This window comes from Pezoporus wallicus, unplaced genomic scaffold, assembly GCF_028554395.1.
Source record: "Pezoporus wallicus isolate ANWC-B61680 ecotype Strahan unplaced genomic scaffold, APGP_CSIRO_Pwel_v1 contig_13313, whole genome shotgun sequence".
NCBI classification, from domain to species: domain Eukaryota; kingdom Metazoa; phylum Chordata; class Aves; order Psittaciformes; family Psittacidae; genus Pezoporus; species Pezoporus wallicus.
The window spans coordinates 69,482-86,198 of NW_026635649.1; the positions used below are offsets into that span (position 1 = coordinate 69,482).

At 46.9% G+C, this 16,717-nt stretch overlaps 1 protein-coding gene across 6 annotated transcripts in view; it reads left to right on the forward strand.

Moving 5' to 3' along the window:
- LRRC7 (leucine rich repeat containing 7) overlaps window positions 1–16,717 on the forward strand; it is a 92,884-nt gene that overhangs the window by 68,375 nt on the left and 7,792 nt on the right. For 4 of the 6 annotated variants that reach the window (XM_057397183.1, XM_057397186.1, XM_057397187.1 and 1 more), the window contains 5 exons: window positions 3,719–3,830; window positions 4,152–4,332; window positions 5,285–6,962; window positions 8,633–8,782; window positions 13,364–13,483. In XM_057397183.1, the coding sequence (XP_057253166.1) occupies window positions 3,719–3,830; window positions 4,152–4,332; window positions 5,285–6,962; window positions 8,633–8,782; window positions 13,364–13,483 (2,241 nt within the window). Of the gene's footprint in view, window positions 1–1,819; window positions 1,943–3,718; window positions 3,831–4,151; window positions 4,333–5,284; window positions 6,963–8,632; window positions 8,783–13,363; window positions 13,484–16,717 lie in introns of all 6 variants that reach the window. The other 2 variants (XM_057397190.1, XM_057397184.1) reach the window with 2 other exon arrangements.

Genomic DNA, 16,717 nt, shown 5'->3' on the forward strand with positions numbered 1-16,717 from the left:
ATCACCTGGATCGGCAAGGTCAACGTGTGCATTCCTCCAACTGCTTGTAGGTCCATCTGCCTGCAAGGCAAGGGCAGGCAGCAGGAACAATCAGTGTCCTACCTGCAGCTTTTTTCCAGGATCTGCTATATCTGTGTTCATTATGGGAGCTCCAAAACTGCCTCTGCCCACTCTGTTCCTCATGTACTTATGTCTCCTTTTGAAGCTCTAGCATGTGTCTGAGATTGTTGCTGGAGCTGAAAAGCTGAGCTTGCTGCATCAGTGCTGTAATGTTGTGCTGGCTGCTGTGTCACCTCTGCAGGTAGGAAAGGTAGGGTTTCTTCGTTCTCACACTTTCAGATTCCATATTCATATTCAGAAGTTTTCCTTACATCCATTCAGTTATGTCTTGTATAAACATCCCTCTTGGGAGAACCTTCAGATCTAATGGCTGCTGAAACTGGCCTTTCTGGAAGCTGCCACTGCAGCCAGAGAGTGGGAGAGGCTGAGGAGCAAGTGGAAGATCCTCCCTTCTGCTCTCTTCTGGGATAATCCTAGGTTTTGGGGTAATTCTCTGCATTCCTGGATTGAGGACTGGGGTTTATTTACCTCAGTCTGATAATTGCTATCTTGCACAGCAGCATAGCCAGCACTGTGCCTGCCTTTCACATGCTGAGCTTCAGAGAGCATTCACTTGTGATGTTGTCAAGGGAAGACTGCTCAGTGGGACTTCGCAGCCACTGACCCGCAGGGCTGAGAGGTGCAAGCACTGCTGCTTTCTGTGCAGAGGCTGTAACGTAAGCGGCTCAGTGAGGCTTTGTTACAAAGCCACACCACCAACAGTGATTGTCAGGAAAGAAGCCCGTGTGTCTGGGGATGTTCTGGTAGCTTCTGGTTGTGTTTGTTCCCACACTTCCTGTGATCTCCTTTATTCTTTCATTAAAACCTGGACTGAGTAACGTTTGCCTTAATCTACCTATTTCTTTGCTCTTCCAATTATTTAGCCAGCATGTCATTCCTCAGACTGACCTGGCCTCCTCCAGTTCAGAAGGGCTGCCAACCCTCTACATGTATTTCATTGTTCCTCTGGAACAGACCCATCAGTAACGGTCCCACATTCCTGTGCCTCGTGTGTGCTGTGCCTGCCCAGAGCCCCCGTCTGCTCTGCTCCAAGTCTTCATATTCTTTGCAAGCAGACTCCAAGAGTTGGATTATTTCAAGAATCCCATTTCTCCACGTTGTAATTTGATGTTCTAGTGTTGTCCGCATGAATAATAGGTGATATTTCTCTTTCCCAGTTACTTTAATGGTTTTTACCATGTGTTTTCTCTTGGGGAACAGCTCACCATATTTTTCTATCCTCTACCTGTATCTTTCCTGGTTAGTCCTGATGAATAAGTTCTGACACAACACAATTGCATTTATCTTTTCCCTTTGTTCTTGCAATTGGTCCTATTAATAACACTTTTCTTTCTCCTATTAGTGACCTTTCTGTTCTTGAGTGTGTAAGAAAGCATGTCCTCTTAAACACAGTGGAATTAAGGGAATATGATTTGGTTTTTTACAATGTATTTCACTTTCATGGAATATTCACAAACTCCAGACTAGTCCTTTCAAAAATGCATTGAGTTTTGCTGGAATAGCTGGAGGAGGGGCTAAAAAGAAGAGAAACCCCAAGAGTATAACATAGAAAACTGCATAAAATCTTGCACCTGAAATAAAAACCTGTGTTCATCACTATGTCACAAATGGAACTGCTGGCTCTCCCTGTCTCACAGCAAGTAGTTTCATTTTAAGTTATAACTTTCAGAAGTTTCATGGTACAATATTGGGGTTCTAGGTTCAAGATAGAGAAACCAAAGAATCCCAAAAGGGTGACCTGTCTGATGCAGACAACACTCATAGATCAACTCTGGAAATCCCAGTTGGGAAGGAGGAAGAAGAGCATGCAGAAAGCTCAGAGGTACAGCAAGAGAGTTACCACGCACCATGCTTCAGAGGTGCAGAATTCCCCACTGTGAATGCTGTGCACTTCTCTATTCCTCAAAAACGGGTTTGCATCACTTTGTTAGACTGCACTAGGAGATGGTTGTGCTGCACTGGAAGAATGTTGCACTGTTGGTAGCTTTAAGTTGTATGTACACCACTATTGTCATGCAAGAAATGCCATGCACAGCACGGGATCTCTGCATGTGAAAGCAGTTTAAAGTCTTGAATAAGACTTTACAAGACATTTTAAGAATCAGTATGGGTCTATAGTTGCTTAAATGTTAACACTGAGAGGGTTCATTACACAGGCTGTAAAGGTATCTGGTTTGGTATGGTGCTACATCCAGTAGAACACCAAGTGCAGAAGGATAGAAACATCCCTAGTTAATGGAGAGTAAACCTCTGATAGTTTTCTCCTGCAGAGTAAAGCAAGTAAATTTAAACAGATTGTAGCATTTTACGTTTTAGTGATGTGGCTTGGGGTTTGGTACTCCATTTTAAACTGTTTCTTTTTCCTTTATTGACTTCACTCTGCAAAATCACTGGAGTACCTTTAACCACAAAATGTCAGGGTACAGAGATCCTCATAGTGTCTCTGTAAGTGCAAGTTCCCTCCCAGATACATTTCTCCTAACCTTTTCCTTCCTTATTTATACTGCTAATTATTGATTTTCTCCTTATATCTCTCCAAGACTTACTTGCATTTATTAGATCCTCTCCTTCTCCAACTTCCATCTCTTTATGAAATCTCAGCTCTCACTCCTGGGCGAATGCATGTTTCTCCTACTCCTCCCCACAAGGATCTTGGCTGCATCAGTGCTACTTCCTGGTGTTGCCCTGCCCGTCTCCACCATTCCCTTTCCATTCCACTGACACCCACAGACTGCATTTCCCATTCTGTTCCTTCTTGGGCTCCCCTTCCATCCATTCCATCCCGAGGGCAGGGTTACCAGTATTATTCCTCCGGTAGGTGCCACTCGCACCCTGTGTCCCCAAGACAGCAATCTTCAGGTCAGCATCTTCCTCATTTCTGAGCAATTCCAGGGATCAGAAATGCCATGGATTCCCTCTTTGTGTCTCCATTCCCTCCTAGCTACCCCATGAGCCCAATTTAAATGTCCTCATTTAAAACATCTATGGGTACATCTCACTTCCCTGCCACTTCTGAACTTGTTCTTTGCAGTGTATATCCTGTTGCTGGCTAGAGCAGCACAACGGTTGTGCAGGGCAGCCTTTGAAGGTGCAGGTTTGCTGAACTCTCAATGAGAAGTTTCTGAAATCTGAATAATTTTAATTTAGCAAAAAAGACTATTTAGAGACAAGGTCATTTTAATTAAATATTGCTGCAGGGCCAGCTGCATCCATGGCAGGAGTTGTGCCACGCATAAATGAATGAGAATGCTTACTCCTGAAACAAGTTGTTGCTTGCTCTGAATTTTTATTCATTCCTACTGGCAGCTAGCACTTCTGTGGCCTTTACCCCATCCAAAATGTTTACATGGCCTTGATGTATCTCGCAAGCTCCATCTGGTTTGTCCCCATTTTCAGAACTAGCTCAGTCCCAGACGTGTTACATGTATTCCTGTAGGACTAATTAGAATGTTCAGCTGACAAACCAGCATGATTGGACATGACCCATGCAGTGGGGCTTTGGTGTGTTGTCATGTTGATGAAAAGAAGGCTGTGAAATGTTTGCTCCTTGCAGTGGATTCTGGTTCCTGTGTTTACTCTGCGTTATTCTATTCCCCAGGAAGCCTTTGGACATCCTCCCACCGAGATGAGGATAGGGGAACTCCGTCCCTCCATGCCAGAGACTCCCTTGTACCCACCCAAACTTGTCCTTCTGAGTAAAGACAAGAAAGGTACTCACTTAACTTACATCCTTCTAGATGAAAACATATGTACTGTGCACAGGTAGATGACAGAGCCCTGGGTGACATGGTCTAGGGTGAGGTGTCCCTGCCCATGGCAGGAGGGTTGGAACTGGATGATCTTAAGGTCCTTTCCAGCCCAAACCATTCTATGATTCTATGTTCTACACATCACTATGATTTTAAAACATATTACATGCGTATTTGTGGCCATGTGTATATATCTCCTTAGTATTCATTTAAAAATGTGTTCTTCTGAAGTGTAGCTGTCAAATGCCATCCCCTGAAAACGTTTGCTGTGTTTTGTTTCAGAATCCACCGATGAGTCTGAAGCAGATAAGATCCATTGTATGAACAACAGCGTTTCCTCAGGCACTTATTCCGACTATTCCCCTTCCCAGGCTTCCTCAGGGTCCTCCAACACGCATGTTAAAATGGGGTCCTTGCAGACAACGGCTAAAGAAGCAGTGAACAACTCTTTGTGGGGGAACAGGTGGGACCATCTTTCTACACAGCTTCTGGTTGCCTTTTGTTTTACGTTATCATAGACATTCAAAGTGATCACATGCTGCCTGTGAAGGTATTCAGTTAAATACAGTGGTTTTACCCCGCTTTTGCAGAGGTCCGTGTAGCAATTCAAAGCTCAGGCTGTGCAGAGCTGGCCACCCGTTCATACTCTGTGTCAGTAATCCTACAGCTGGTGGCTCAACTAAGTGCTATAACCATGCATTAAAAGTGCCTAGTAATTGAGCCGCAATTACTCTGCTCACTGTGGTCCTGAGCTGCAGCTGGCTGGAGTTTCACACAGACAACAGTGTGTGCCTCATTATTGCTGTCCTGAGCTTCCCTCTGCCCTGGTTATCTGAGGCTGTAATTTGCACTGACCATCAGCAACCTGGAAACACTTTCACACCGTCGCAGGAGCACCCTACCCTGTCTGTGCCTGCCATAAATCACCTAATACAGTTCCATCCACAGGCTCTTCCCCATTAAAGAGAGGCTGGAGCCCGCTCACTGGAGATGGTTAAACCCTTGGTGGTGAGGACATGCACAAAATGAATCTGGTCTTTTTGTTAAAAAGAAATAATCATGTAAGTGTTAAAAATCATCTTCCATTGCACTCATAGAAGACTATTTTTGAAGCAGGAAAATACGTTCAGCTGGAATTCTATGAACATGGCATTGAAGCCAGCCAGGAGTTTTGATGGAGTTGTTGGTTTGTCTGTGTACGTACTTATAGAATGCGTGCTCCAGTGCAAAACACTGCTGCAGGTATCCATACCCAACCAGTGGCACAAGGTGCACAAGGATCCTGGTACGATCCCAAAGCCAGAGTATACCTGGGAGAGGATTAAGTTGCCTCGTAACTACATCTGTCTGCTGGCTGTGTGCGTGCTCTAATAGAGGGCATTTCATCTTGTTTGGGTTTGTTCTGTTTATTGCAGGTTGGCCCAGTCCTTTCCACAGCCCATTGAAACAAAGCCATTGCTGAGCCAGCGGGAGCCGGCGCCGGCCGGGAGCCTGCCGCAGCGCACGGACCGGCGCCCGCTGAGCGACACCTTCACCGACAGCTGGAACGACAGCACCCACTACGACAACACGGGCTTCGTGGCGGAGGAGAGCGCGGTGGAGAACCCCGGCGCCAACCCCCTCCTGAGCGCCAAGTCCAGGAGCACGTCCGCACACGGGCGCCGGCCGCTGATCAGGCAAGACAGGATCGTCGGCATTCCCCTGGAGCTGGAGCAGCCGACGCTCAGAAACACACACGAATCTGAAGTGCCTCCTCCCAACCCTTGGCAAAATTGGACCAGAACCCCCAGTCCTTTTGAAGACAGGACAGCTTTTCCTTCCAAACTGGAAAGCACCCCCACCACCAGCCCTTTGCCCGAGCGGAAAGATCATATCAAAGAGTCTCCCGAAATGACTAGCACCTTCACTCCGGGAATACCATGGGAATACCACGATCCAAACGCTAACAGAAGTCTCACAAACGTCTTTTCCCATATCCACTGTCGCCCAGATCCTTCCAAAAACGTGATTTCGATCAGCAAGAGCACGGAGCGGCTTTCTCCCATGATGAGGGATTTAAAAACGAACAAATTTAAGAAGTCGCAAAGTATCGATGAGATTGACATTGGTACCTACAAAGTTTATAATATCCCCTTAGAAAACTATGCATCCGGTAACGATACTGTAGGCACCCACGAGAGGGTGGACAAGCTGCTGGGCCCGGAGCACGGCATGCTGAGCATGTCCCGCAGCCAGTCCGTCCCCATGCTGGACGACGAGCTGCTGACCTACGGCAGCGTCAAGGTGCAGCCGCAGCAGAAGTCCTCCGTCACGAAGAAGGTCTACCAGTTCGACCAAAGCTTCAACCCGCAGGGAGCCGTGGAGGTGACCGCGGACAAGAGGCTCCTGCCGCCCTTCCAGCTCAACCCCGACTACATCCCCCAGCAGAGTAAGAACCTGCCGCAGGAGCTGGTGAGCCCGCGGGCTTACCGCGGCTACCCGCCCGTGGAGCACATGTTCTCCTTCTCGCAGCCCTCGGTGAACGACGACGTGGTCGCGGCCCCCTTTGCGACGCAGGGCTCCCGGCCGGGCTTCTTGAGGAGGGCGGATTCGCTGGCCAGCTCCACCGAGATGTCCATGTTCAGGAGGGTCAGCGAGCCCCACGACCTGCCCCCGGGGGACAGGTACGGCAGGGCCCCGTACCGCGGCGCCGTGGAGCGCCAGGGCAGCATCTCGGTGGCCGAGTCGCAGTTCCTCAAGAGGAACGGCAGGTACGAAGACGAGCACCCTTCCTACCAAGAAGTGAAAGCCCAGACCGGAAGCTTTCCCGTTAAAAACCTGACACAAAGGAGGCCGTTGTCTGCCAGAAGCTACAGTACAGAGAGTTACGGCACATCCCAAACCAGGCCGGTCTCAGCGAGGCCTACAATGGCAGCTCTGCTGGAAAAGATTCCGTCAGACTATAACTTGGGTAACTATGGCGACAAGCCTTCCGATAGCAGTGATATAAAGACAAGGCCTACCCCTGTGAAGGGAAATGAGAGCTGTGCTAAAATGCCCGCTGACTGGAGACAACAGCTACTTAGACATATAGAAGCTAGAAGGTTAGACAGGGTATGTTTGGCATTTCTCTGCAATTAATGCCTTTAGTTGTGTGTTTCGGTCTGTCAAACTCTTTGCACGCGCAGTGGTAACCACCAGAATTCCCAGTATTGAAATTCCTTGCATTGGTGTCAGGGGAACCGGCCCGCAAAGGGGCCTGGGGGTGCTCCAAAGCAGCTGGAGTGAGGGTTTCCTGGGTAAATGAGCAATAAATACAGAGCCTGTGCACAGGCAACGCACCACAGTGCACGTTGCTAATGCAGTAACTGCTGCAGCACTGCCTGGAGTAATGCGTCCCATAAAAACCTCTCCTTATCAACAGATGGGAAGGTGCTGCACCACTTCAGTAATGATCTGAGAGCTTTCAAAGAAAGAAATAAAACCATCAGAGTTAAAGAGTCAAATGATGTATTTCAGCTTTCATGTCACTGCTAGTGGAGGGGATTTCAAGGGATCCCTTAACTGGATGCACACTGCCACTGTTTTGAGCAAGGGCTATGACCATTACTCCTTCTAGCTGTAGGAAGTTCTGCTTATTTGCCTTCTATAGAAACCAGTACAAGTATTAGTGCATGATGTCAGTCTTGGTCTTGACTATTTAATGACCTGCTTCACGAATTGGATTTACTTCATAATCTGAAGTGGTTGTGAAAAAATACTGTCATGAAATGCATAAGTTAGCTTCAAAATGTGTCCTTAAACCTATTTTTTCACTAGATACTCATGAGTTTGGTGTTAAGATATTCGTAACCTTCCAGTTGCTCGGATGTGATGCATATTGAAATATCCTTAAGGATCAAATGGGTAAAGCTTAAAAACTGGCTTGAAGGCTGGAGCTTTTCCCTTCCTTCAGCTTTCTGCCTTGTGTTGCGTCAAACTGACTGGAAAATTCCTAATTCCTAGGCAAAGCAGTGCACCCCAAGTAGGGCCGTTTCTGGTGGAAATAAGCCCTTCCCAGATGCTTGCTTAAGCAATAACTTCACACTTAGCTTACGATGTGTCTTTGCTCATGGGAAGCTGACACTGGTGATCTTATCCAGCTACCTTAGTCCACAGTGATCCCTGCAGGTGCCGGCGAGCCAGCTCCCGGCTGTTGGCCACCCTGGACGAGCAAAGCTCTAAGGAGCTGGGCTGTGTGGTGGGGATTGTGCTGCTGGAAAGGCCTGGGCACTGCCATGCAGCAGCCGCTCAGGAGAAGACACTGCCCATCTCCCCAGGGCGGTGGGATGCTGGGCTGGTGCAACCTGGTCCCAGCCCACCAGGAGCAGCCGCAGAGCTGGGGAGGTGATGCAGGGCCTTTTGTGCAGGGTTTTCTCCTCTGCCTTTGATGCTCTTTATACTAGAGACCTTCTCTGGCCCACCCGTGGCTGCAGACGTAGTAAAATTTGGCCATATTTGCAAAATAAAGACTTGTACCCCATTAAATCCTGCAATTTTCAACCTACAGAGAACATATTCCATCTGCTGTCAGCGTTGCAGTCTTTTCTGGTATCCATTTTATGTATAACTAGCAATGTATATGCTTCTGTGTGACCCAGTGCATGCCTCAAGAAGCTATTTATTTCTCGGTACTGTTTGTTTGCTTAAACTAAAACTTCTGTGAAATTAACCATTTATGTGTGATACTTACTTGAAGGAGCATGTGTGTTCATACCTGTCACGTGGTTGTTTCCTCTACTCAGACCGCTGCTTACAAACACAACACAGTTAGCCTTGGCATGCTGCACTCTGGAGGGTTTTCAGCAATGCATGCCGGCAGAAGCATGACTTTAAACTTGCAGACTAAATCTAAATTTGAAAACCAAATGCTTCAAGAGCTACCTCTACCGAAAGTAAGTATGGGATAGCCAGCATATACCAGCATTACCAATAAATTGATAACACTCCTTGCTTTCTCCTGGTTTAGCTTTTGCCTATGATTCATGCTTATCCTCTACGCAATCCCAAAAGCAAAGATGATTGTCAAACACTTTTCCTTACTCCGTAATCTTGCTTTTGGGATTAAGTAGCTCTCGTGGCTGTCATTACTGCTTTCTGCTCTCGTCTTACAGACTGATGCCATCATTTTCTCAATGACTTAGTACTTGCACAGAAATGGAGAGCGTGCTTTGTTTTGTCACTGTTTGATCTTGGAAAATTGAACGCAGAAATGTTTAATTGTACATTTAAATAGGCTCTGAAAGACGGGGATTTTAATAGCTGAACACTAATTGGGTGTACTGTAATAGTTGATTGGTTTTGAGTACATGCCTACTAAACCTAAAAACTGACTTTAAACTTTTGCTGAGTGATGTCTGTAGGAAGAAAATAATATTCTCTTTATTTCCCTGTTTATTTACAGCTATTAAGGATGTATTATTGATAAGTACTTACAGACTTATATCATACTTATCAATTATACTTACATACAAAACCATATATGAACAAATGTGTTCAAGGCCAGGTTGGACACAGGGGCTTGGAGCAAGCTGCTCTAGTGGAAGGGGTCCCTGCCTGTGGCAGGGGTTGGAACAGGGTGACCTTTAAGGTCCCTTCAACCCAAACCAGTCTGGGGTTCTATTCTATGACTTAAGATGTATTCAATGGGAAGAACACAGATGTCAAGGCAGAGAGGGACACAGCTGGAGGATTGTCAGAGTATCAAGAGGGGATGCTGGGACGTTGCTCTGTGGCACCTATGGCTGCTCTGGAGTCCCTGCAGCAGCTCAGTGCCAGCACTGGGAGCAGTGGCAGCACTGGGATTGCATGCAATGGCAGAGGACTGCCGCTGCAGCAACCCAAGTTGGGCCAAATGAGCAGCCTGTCGGTGAGCAGTTAAAGGGCAGCAGAGCACAGAGCCAGGCGCTGCAGGGCCATCATCTGCGCTGTGAATTGCAGGGCTAGCCTCAGCCTGGGGCGGCCCTGGGCAGCTGGCACCTCCCAGGATGTCCCTGGCCAGGAGGGGCTCCGGAGCCAGCCACAAATTCCTAAAGGAGGGCTCCAGTGCCCGATTTAAGGGTTTAGATCCAGGTCTCTTTAGAAGAATGAGGTAGTTTAACGGCAGCAACGTAACCAGGCTGCGCTGCTTGGCCTGAGGACAGCCTTTAGTCCTGCTTAGCTTAGCGATACAGGACTAAGCACCGGATTTCCAGGGAAAGCTGTGAGAGGTTAAAACACACACACACTGAGCTCACTGTCAGCGTTCTCCTGTAGCCTACTTTCCCCACGCCGTTACCTCCATGTACACCGCCCATTTAGCTGTCCCTGGATTTAAACGAGTCCTGATGTTAGTGTGTGCTTCTCTGTTGTTGAGCTGATGCCGTGTAGGTCACCTCTGAACCGTGGTAGATGTGTGTGTGTTTGGACACAGGCAGCTTTGCAGTGTTGCTCGTACTGTTTTTTCCTTCAACGAGTTTGTTCGTCTACTTGGGTACACGCTAATCCTTGTCACAAGTCCTTGCAAGAAGTGTGTTTGACATCAGCTCCAAAGAATGTTCTGTTTCCTACACACATTTAGGAATAAGGTATTTTATAGCACTTCAAGAATTCCAGGCTGTAGATGAATATGGATGCTAATATATGGGTGTCTAAGGAAATTCTAATATATGGATGTCTAAGGAAATTCATGACAACTTTTGGGGTGTGGGCTTAAATGATTTATTCTGCTTTATTTCATTAGCATTGCTACATACCCATATAAGATGCTGAACTGCATGAAGGGGGTGTATTCTCTTACTGTACTGTTTGGAAAGTGGTGGACAGTTATTGTGAACTGTATAATGTGAATGTTTAATATTGTTTCGTTTTATTCCTTCACATGTTCTAAGGAATTTGCATTTCTTAATGAATCCAGGCCACAGCACCTTCATATTTACCTCTTCCTCCTCCTTCTTGTGGCCTAGATTCAAGAGAGTAATGAGTGAAGTCTAATTGTCAGCATCAGGAAATCAAAGATAGCAATTGCTTATATTGAGAGAGCTTATTACATTGATTCTACTCCATGTATAAACTATTTGAACTGCTGCTTTTTGCCTCCTTCTAGACTTACCAGATATGTAGTTTGTTTGCAGCCTGCAGATGAGTAATATTGCAAATACTGCAGAAAAGCAACAGAAAAACCTGTTCTCACAGTATTTTCCTCTTTATTAAGAAAGCAGAAAGCAGCCTCTTGTGTTTTGCTTTATCCATTCTGAGTGCAAACTCACCTCTGCAGATGAGTCAGTTGCTTATCAAACCAGCCCAGCATTATCTGCAGTGACAAAAGAAACACTTTGCAGAGGAATTATTTCCATTTTTGGCATCCATCTCATGATTCTTCTTAAGGTTTATGGGTTTTCATCCCCAGAAGGGTACAGTACCGACTCCCTTTAGGAATAATCAGCATATTCACATGTATAGGCCAGGTTGGACACAGGGCTTGGAGCAAGCTGCTCTGGTGGAAGGTGTCCCTGCCCGTGGCAGGGGTTGGGGCTGGATGATCTTAAAGCCCCTTCCAACCCAAACCATTCTGTGAGTGTATGGTCACATAGCAGTAAGCGCAGGAGTTTCCATAGGAAGCTGTCTCACTGACTCCATGTCTCTGCCTGGGGAGGCACCTACCACATGTTATAAATTCCTGTCATTCCACCTCGGTGTGTGGGTGACTGCAGGGATGATGCAGCACGGAGATGATTCCTGGCCTTTGTCATTTCTTTTTACTACTCCTCAGAGCAGCGATTTCTGCAGTTGTACTTCTGAGGAGCCGTTTGCTGCCCTGGTTTCGGATGATGTTCCCTGGTTGGGTGAGGGTTACATGGCGATGGGCAGCAAGCAGGGCAGAATGGCTGACCCAAATTCTGCTCTGCGGACAGAGAGGGCTCAGCGTGTCCTGGGCTGACCCCGGCAGCTCGGCAGGAAAGGTTTAGCTGTGCTGGGAGGGACTTAGAGCCATAAAGTCAGGTCCCATCCATGTCTACACAGCAGCCTACAGCTCTGCACCCAACTTAGAGTGTTGTGCTACCCGAGAGAACAGGGCCCTGGGAGCAGCCTCTGTTGAGCCATGAGGGATAACCCGTAGGAAGAGTGCTGCGCCTGCTCTCCTTTTTCCATTTATAGCATGTCTTCAGCAAGCTCTGCAGGGAGGTCTCGCAGCTTCAACAGAGGAAAGCTTTTTCCTAGTGTTTTTAATATAAGGAAAATCACATTTTCTTGATTTTTTCAGAAGACTTTTTGAACGATGACAGAATTATAATGAAAATTTTCTTTGATTTTAAAAAATCGGATGATTTTTTTTCCAACTTAACCTCTGAGGGGTATGATTTCAATCACAATTTACTTCTATTCACTGTGGAAGGATTTTTAAGCTTGCACTATAAATTTCTGAAGTGACCAGTTACCAGCTTTAATGCTTCAAAGCGATTTGTTCTGCAGCCATCTAAAGGAGTGTTTCCTGATTTTTTTAATACCAGATGAAGAAGAAGTTGCCTGGACAACAGTGGGGAAGAGCAGACTCTTCTTCCTTTGCAGATTACCGTTAATCAGAGCTGAATGAGCAGTTAACTGAATAAGCACTACCCAGCGCGAAGTGCTGCTGGTGGTAGCACAGTGCTGGCATTTTGGAAAGTCGAGCACACAAAGCCCTACCCATGGTAGCAAAATCTCCAGTGCTGGTGGAGAAAGACAGAGACAGGAAACAGAAAGTCAGGATGGGGCAGAAAAAGTACCTGAGTTCTAAAAGGTACTGGAAGCAGGGTAAAATAACCAGGGGAAAAGAAGAAACATGTAGAAAAGGAGAGGAAAGTGGAAGATATTAATGCAAGTCTCAAGCTCATTTAGGAAACTTTCAATGTGTGTTATGGCCATTCATAGCCAGGACAGTGTTCAGTTACTCGTTAATATCATGCAGATGATACCCTGTTACCTTAGAACAACACCAGCCATAGCCTAGGGACCAGTCACAGCACACACAGGATGCACAGAGCATACACGAGGTGAGAGTAGTCCCAAGGTCAGTATTGTTGGTAAGGAATATTTCCTGAAGAAACTATAAGCATACAATTTATCTTGGTGGCAAATACTTAATTAAAGGGTTTTGATACCTGAATGACCAGTAGGAAAGTTCTAACTCGGATAATAGTGGCAGACTGCCCATTTAAATGAAGGAACTTTGCCACCATTTGTTTCTCTGAAATAATGAGTCACATTGAATTAAGTTTCTCTTCTCTCTCATCATTCATTATTCTCATTACTTCTCTTAAGTATCTTTCAAGATCTTCTGCTTACAGAAAGTCCCACTAAAGGTTGTTAATGAACTATTGTAAGAATCTAAGCGGATGCTGCGTTAGCAATAGCGTGTTGCAGTGTAACTGGGTTGGTTGCTGGAATAAATATGAAGAGAGTGTTTTCTGTCGTGGTGTGCCCAGTGACTAAAGGCTGCCCTACCGTTTCCGCAACAGACCCCATCGCAGCAGAGCAGCATTCTGGACAACGGGCAGGAGGAGGTGTCCGTGAGCAGCCAGTGGAACCCCTACCCGCTGGGCCGGCGGGACGTGCCCCCGGACACCGTCACCAAGAAGGTAAGCACACGAGCGGGCTCTGACCTGGCTGTGCTTGTCCTCTTCGCCCCGCACGTCGCTGGCAGGGCAGGAGGAGAACAGGTTAATGAGGTTTGGGAAATGCGTACTTTTGTTTCAGAGCTTAAAGCAATAACCGTGGTGATTCAACCCTCTTGTCTTCTGGCCACGGGTGTTCTCTAACATCGTGGGAACTCTCTGGATGTTGTTATCCACAGGACAACATGTGAAGACCTAATACCTAAAAGGAGGATGGAGCCAGGAGGGGCTGGGCTCTGCTCCCAAGGAACAAGGGATGGGACAAGAGGGACCGGCCTCAAGCTGCCCCAGGGCAGGTTTAGATGGAGCTGAGGAACAATTCCTGCCCCAGAGGGTGCTCAGGCATTGGAACAGGCTGCCCAGGGCAGGGCTGCAGGCACCGTCCCTGCGAGTGTTCACACAGCGTGGAGGGGAGGCCTCAGTGCCATGGGGCAGTGGTGGCCTTGGCAGGGCTGGGGTGAAGGTTGGACTTGATCTTGAAGGTCTTCTCCAACCTGGTTGATTTTATGATTCTATGATTTAAGGACGATGTCTTCATGCCTGCTCCCTGGTTTTGTACTCAGTGCACACGCTAGTGCTTACATCTCCATCTGCGAAACGGGCACATGGGTTTGGCAGGTGTACTCCTGCACGTGTCAGAGCTCGCAGCTCCCTCCTGGCCTGCGAAGTCTTCACTCAAATGTTTCATTTCAATTACATTCTCCAGTTCACAACACAAAATGAATGGGTTGAGATGAGGCCAGCCCAGTGCCTGGGCACAGCCATTTTCCCCAGAACCTCCTAGGCACACTTCATTTGCTGATAAACTGACTAGAAAGGGGCCTAATTTCAAGTACCTCGTGGTGGTAGATACCAGATTTCAGTGCTTGGATCTGGCCTGCTTCCATGAAAACACTGGCTGCTCTCTCCCGGCCCCAGCTTGGCTCTGCTCATCGACTGGAAACTGCCATTTCGAGATGCTCTGATCATGAAGCTGGGGAATGGAGGAGCTTAGCAAACCAACCTGCGTTCACAGTCAGCTTTACAAGGTGGAACTGCACAAGTAAGCAGCGATCATTGCATTGAACATTATCTGTATGGAGTCTGGTCCTGCTCGTTCCTGAAGAAGAGTCTTATGAGTGAACAAAACCATTGTGAAAGGCACAATGTGCACACGAATAACTTCTATGGCGTAAATAACTGTCAGCACTGAGGAGGCAAACATCTTCATACTGGCCTCACATCTTTGTATCCAAGACCATTTTGGAAGCAGCAGCCTTTGCCTTCACACAAAAGCAGAGACAAGAGATGGACAAAGGAATTGCTTGAAGATGGGAGACTGAAGCCATTGCAGCCAGAGAATCCCAGAGATTCCTCCCCAGGCACAGGACAGGGATGAGGAGGATGAGGAAGGCAACTGGTATTGATGGAGCTGCCTCTGGCAGCCAAGTTATTCAAAGGGTTTCTTTATCCTCTGATATGCAAGAAACTAGGGTAAGAAATTTAAGAGGAGTCACTGCTTATCTTCACTGGCGTATTGGGATAAACCCTGCCTTCATTCATTCACACAGTCTGTATCTTCCCTTTGTACATCACTGCTGTTACTATGGTAAGAAACTGCAGGTTCTGTTTCATCCTGCGTATTTCAGTATCTCACTGCTCGGATGTGGTAAGTACAAAGGTTGCATAATGGTACTGAAATCTGCTTAACTCAGTGGAGTAATCCATTGTTCCATCCCTTGTCAGCTACTTCAACTACACTGTAAATATTGGACACTGGGCTGAAAATACTTAACTTCTGTGGTGGATGTTAAGGAATACAGATGAACCTGGGGAAGCAGCCTGCATAACAGCTGTTTTTCTGCAGAATAATTCCCATTTCCAAGAAAGGTGTCTTAACCACCTCCAGCAAGAGCCACGGTGTGAATGCAGAAGAAGCAGTGATAGGAGCTCTTCAAAGTCTGTTAACTGGAGGGAGAAAATGAATTCTGAGCATTGCTCACAGCAGTATTTCTGCTTCCTGGAAGACGCCTTTTTCTGCCATATCCACAGGACGGATGCCAGGTACCTGCCTGGTTAAACCTGCTGTGTTCTGAGTTAGCTGCTCCTCTGTCAAAAGGGAAGGGGTAGAACTTGGTGCACTTGGAAATCAGTTCTTGTGTAAAAAGGGATGCTGGAGAGTGAGAATGCAGAGGGCAAATGAGCAGACCTCAGACCAGCAGACCAGTGCTCAAGGAGCAGCAGTACAGGCATGGGGATGGGGAGGACAGGACTGTGCTGGGTGAGGCTGCAGATTGCAGCAGCCCATGTGAAGGCTGAAGCTGTGCAAACCTGGGAGACCCCAGCATGGGCTGCAGTGGTCTCGATGGGTGCAGAAAGAGCCTGTGCTATGGAACTGGAGCAAGGCGGCTGCCTCAGAGCTGGGATGTACAGGTGTCCAAGTCACCCTTTCTCTCCCTTTTCCTGACCTGGGAGTGTTTCTGTTAGCCACAACCAAGAGGCTGGAGGCCCTTTCCCATTCACTCCCAGCATCTGCTGTTGAGTACAGAGGTCTTTGAGGCTGATTAAGAAGATCTGAGGTTTTTCAGTGAAGAAGCACAATTTTTCTTGTATTTGAAATGGACATTTTCCTCTGAGGCACCGCTGTGTCTTCTCCTCTGTCTTCCTGAGAGTATCGAAAGGCCCAGAAAATGTACATCAGCATTTTACTTATAAAGTATTGGAGCTTCCGATCAGTAGATATTATCATAGAAACTGGCTGATTTGATTAGTTGTGTTTTGTAAAAGCCTCATTTGTTCCTAGGAGCAGGCAGGGGATGTAACTGGTTACGCTTTCTCTACTCAGTGCACAGTGCTGGCACAATGCTGTATTTGTGTTACCAACCTGATTTCAAGCTATCCTCAGGGAAAATATCCCATCCCAGTATCTTCAGAGTGTGCTGGGATGGATAATGCAGCCTACATCAATCTATTAAATGTTTGCGGTTCATAAAACATCCTGAGCAGGAGCATATATCGTGCCATGAGATCAAACCAGTGTGTTCTGTTTCCAAAGCATCCTGTACATGGCTGATTTCCCTTAACCTCCCAGGGGCACTAAATGCAACAGGCATGTCCTTGCTGCTTTTAATCACGGTGGTTTCCAACCGTGGTCAAAAGGCAAACCTCTGAGAGGATTTAAGAGGTTTGCTTTTACTTGACTCTGCAAGTTGTAATAAT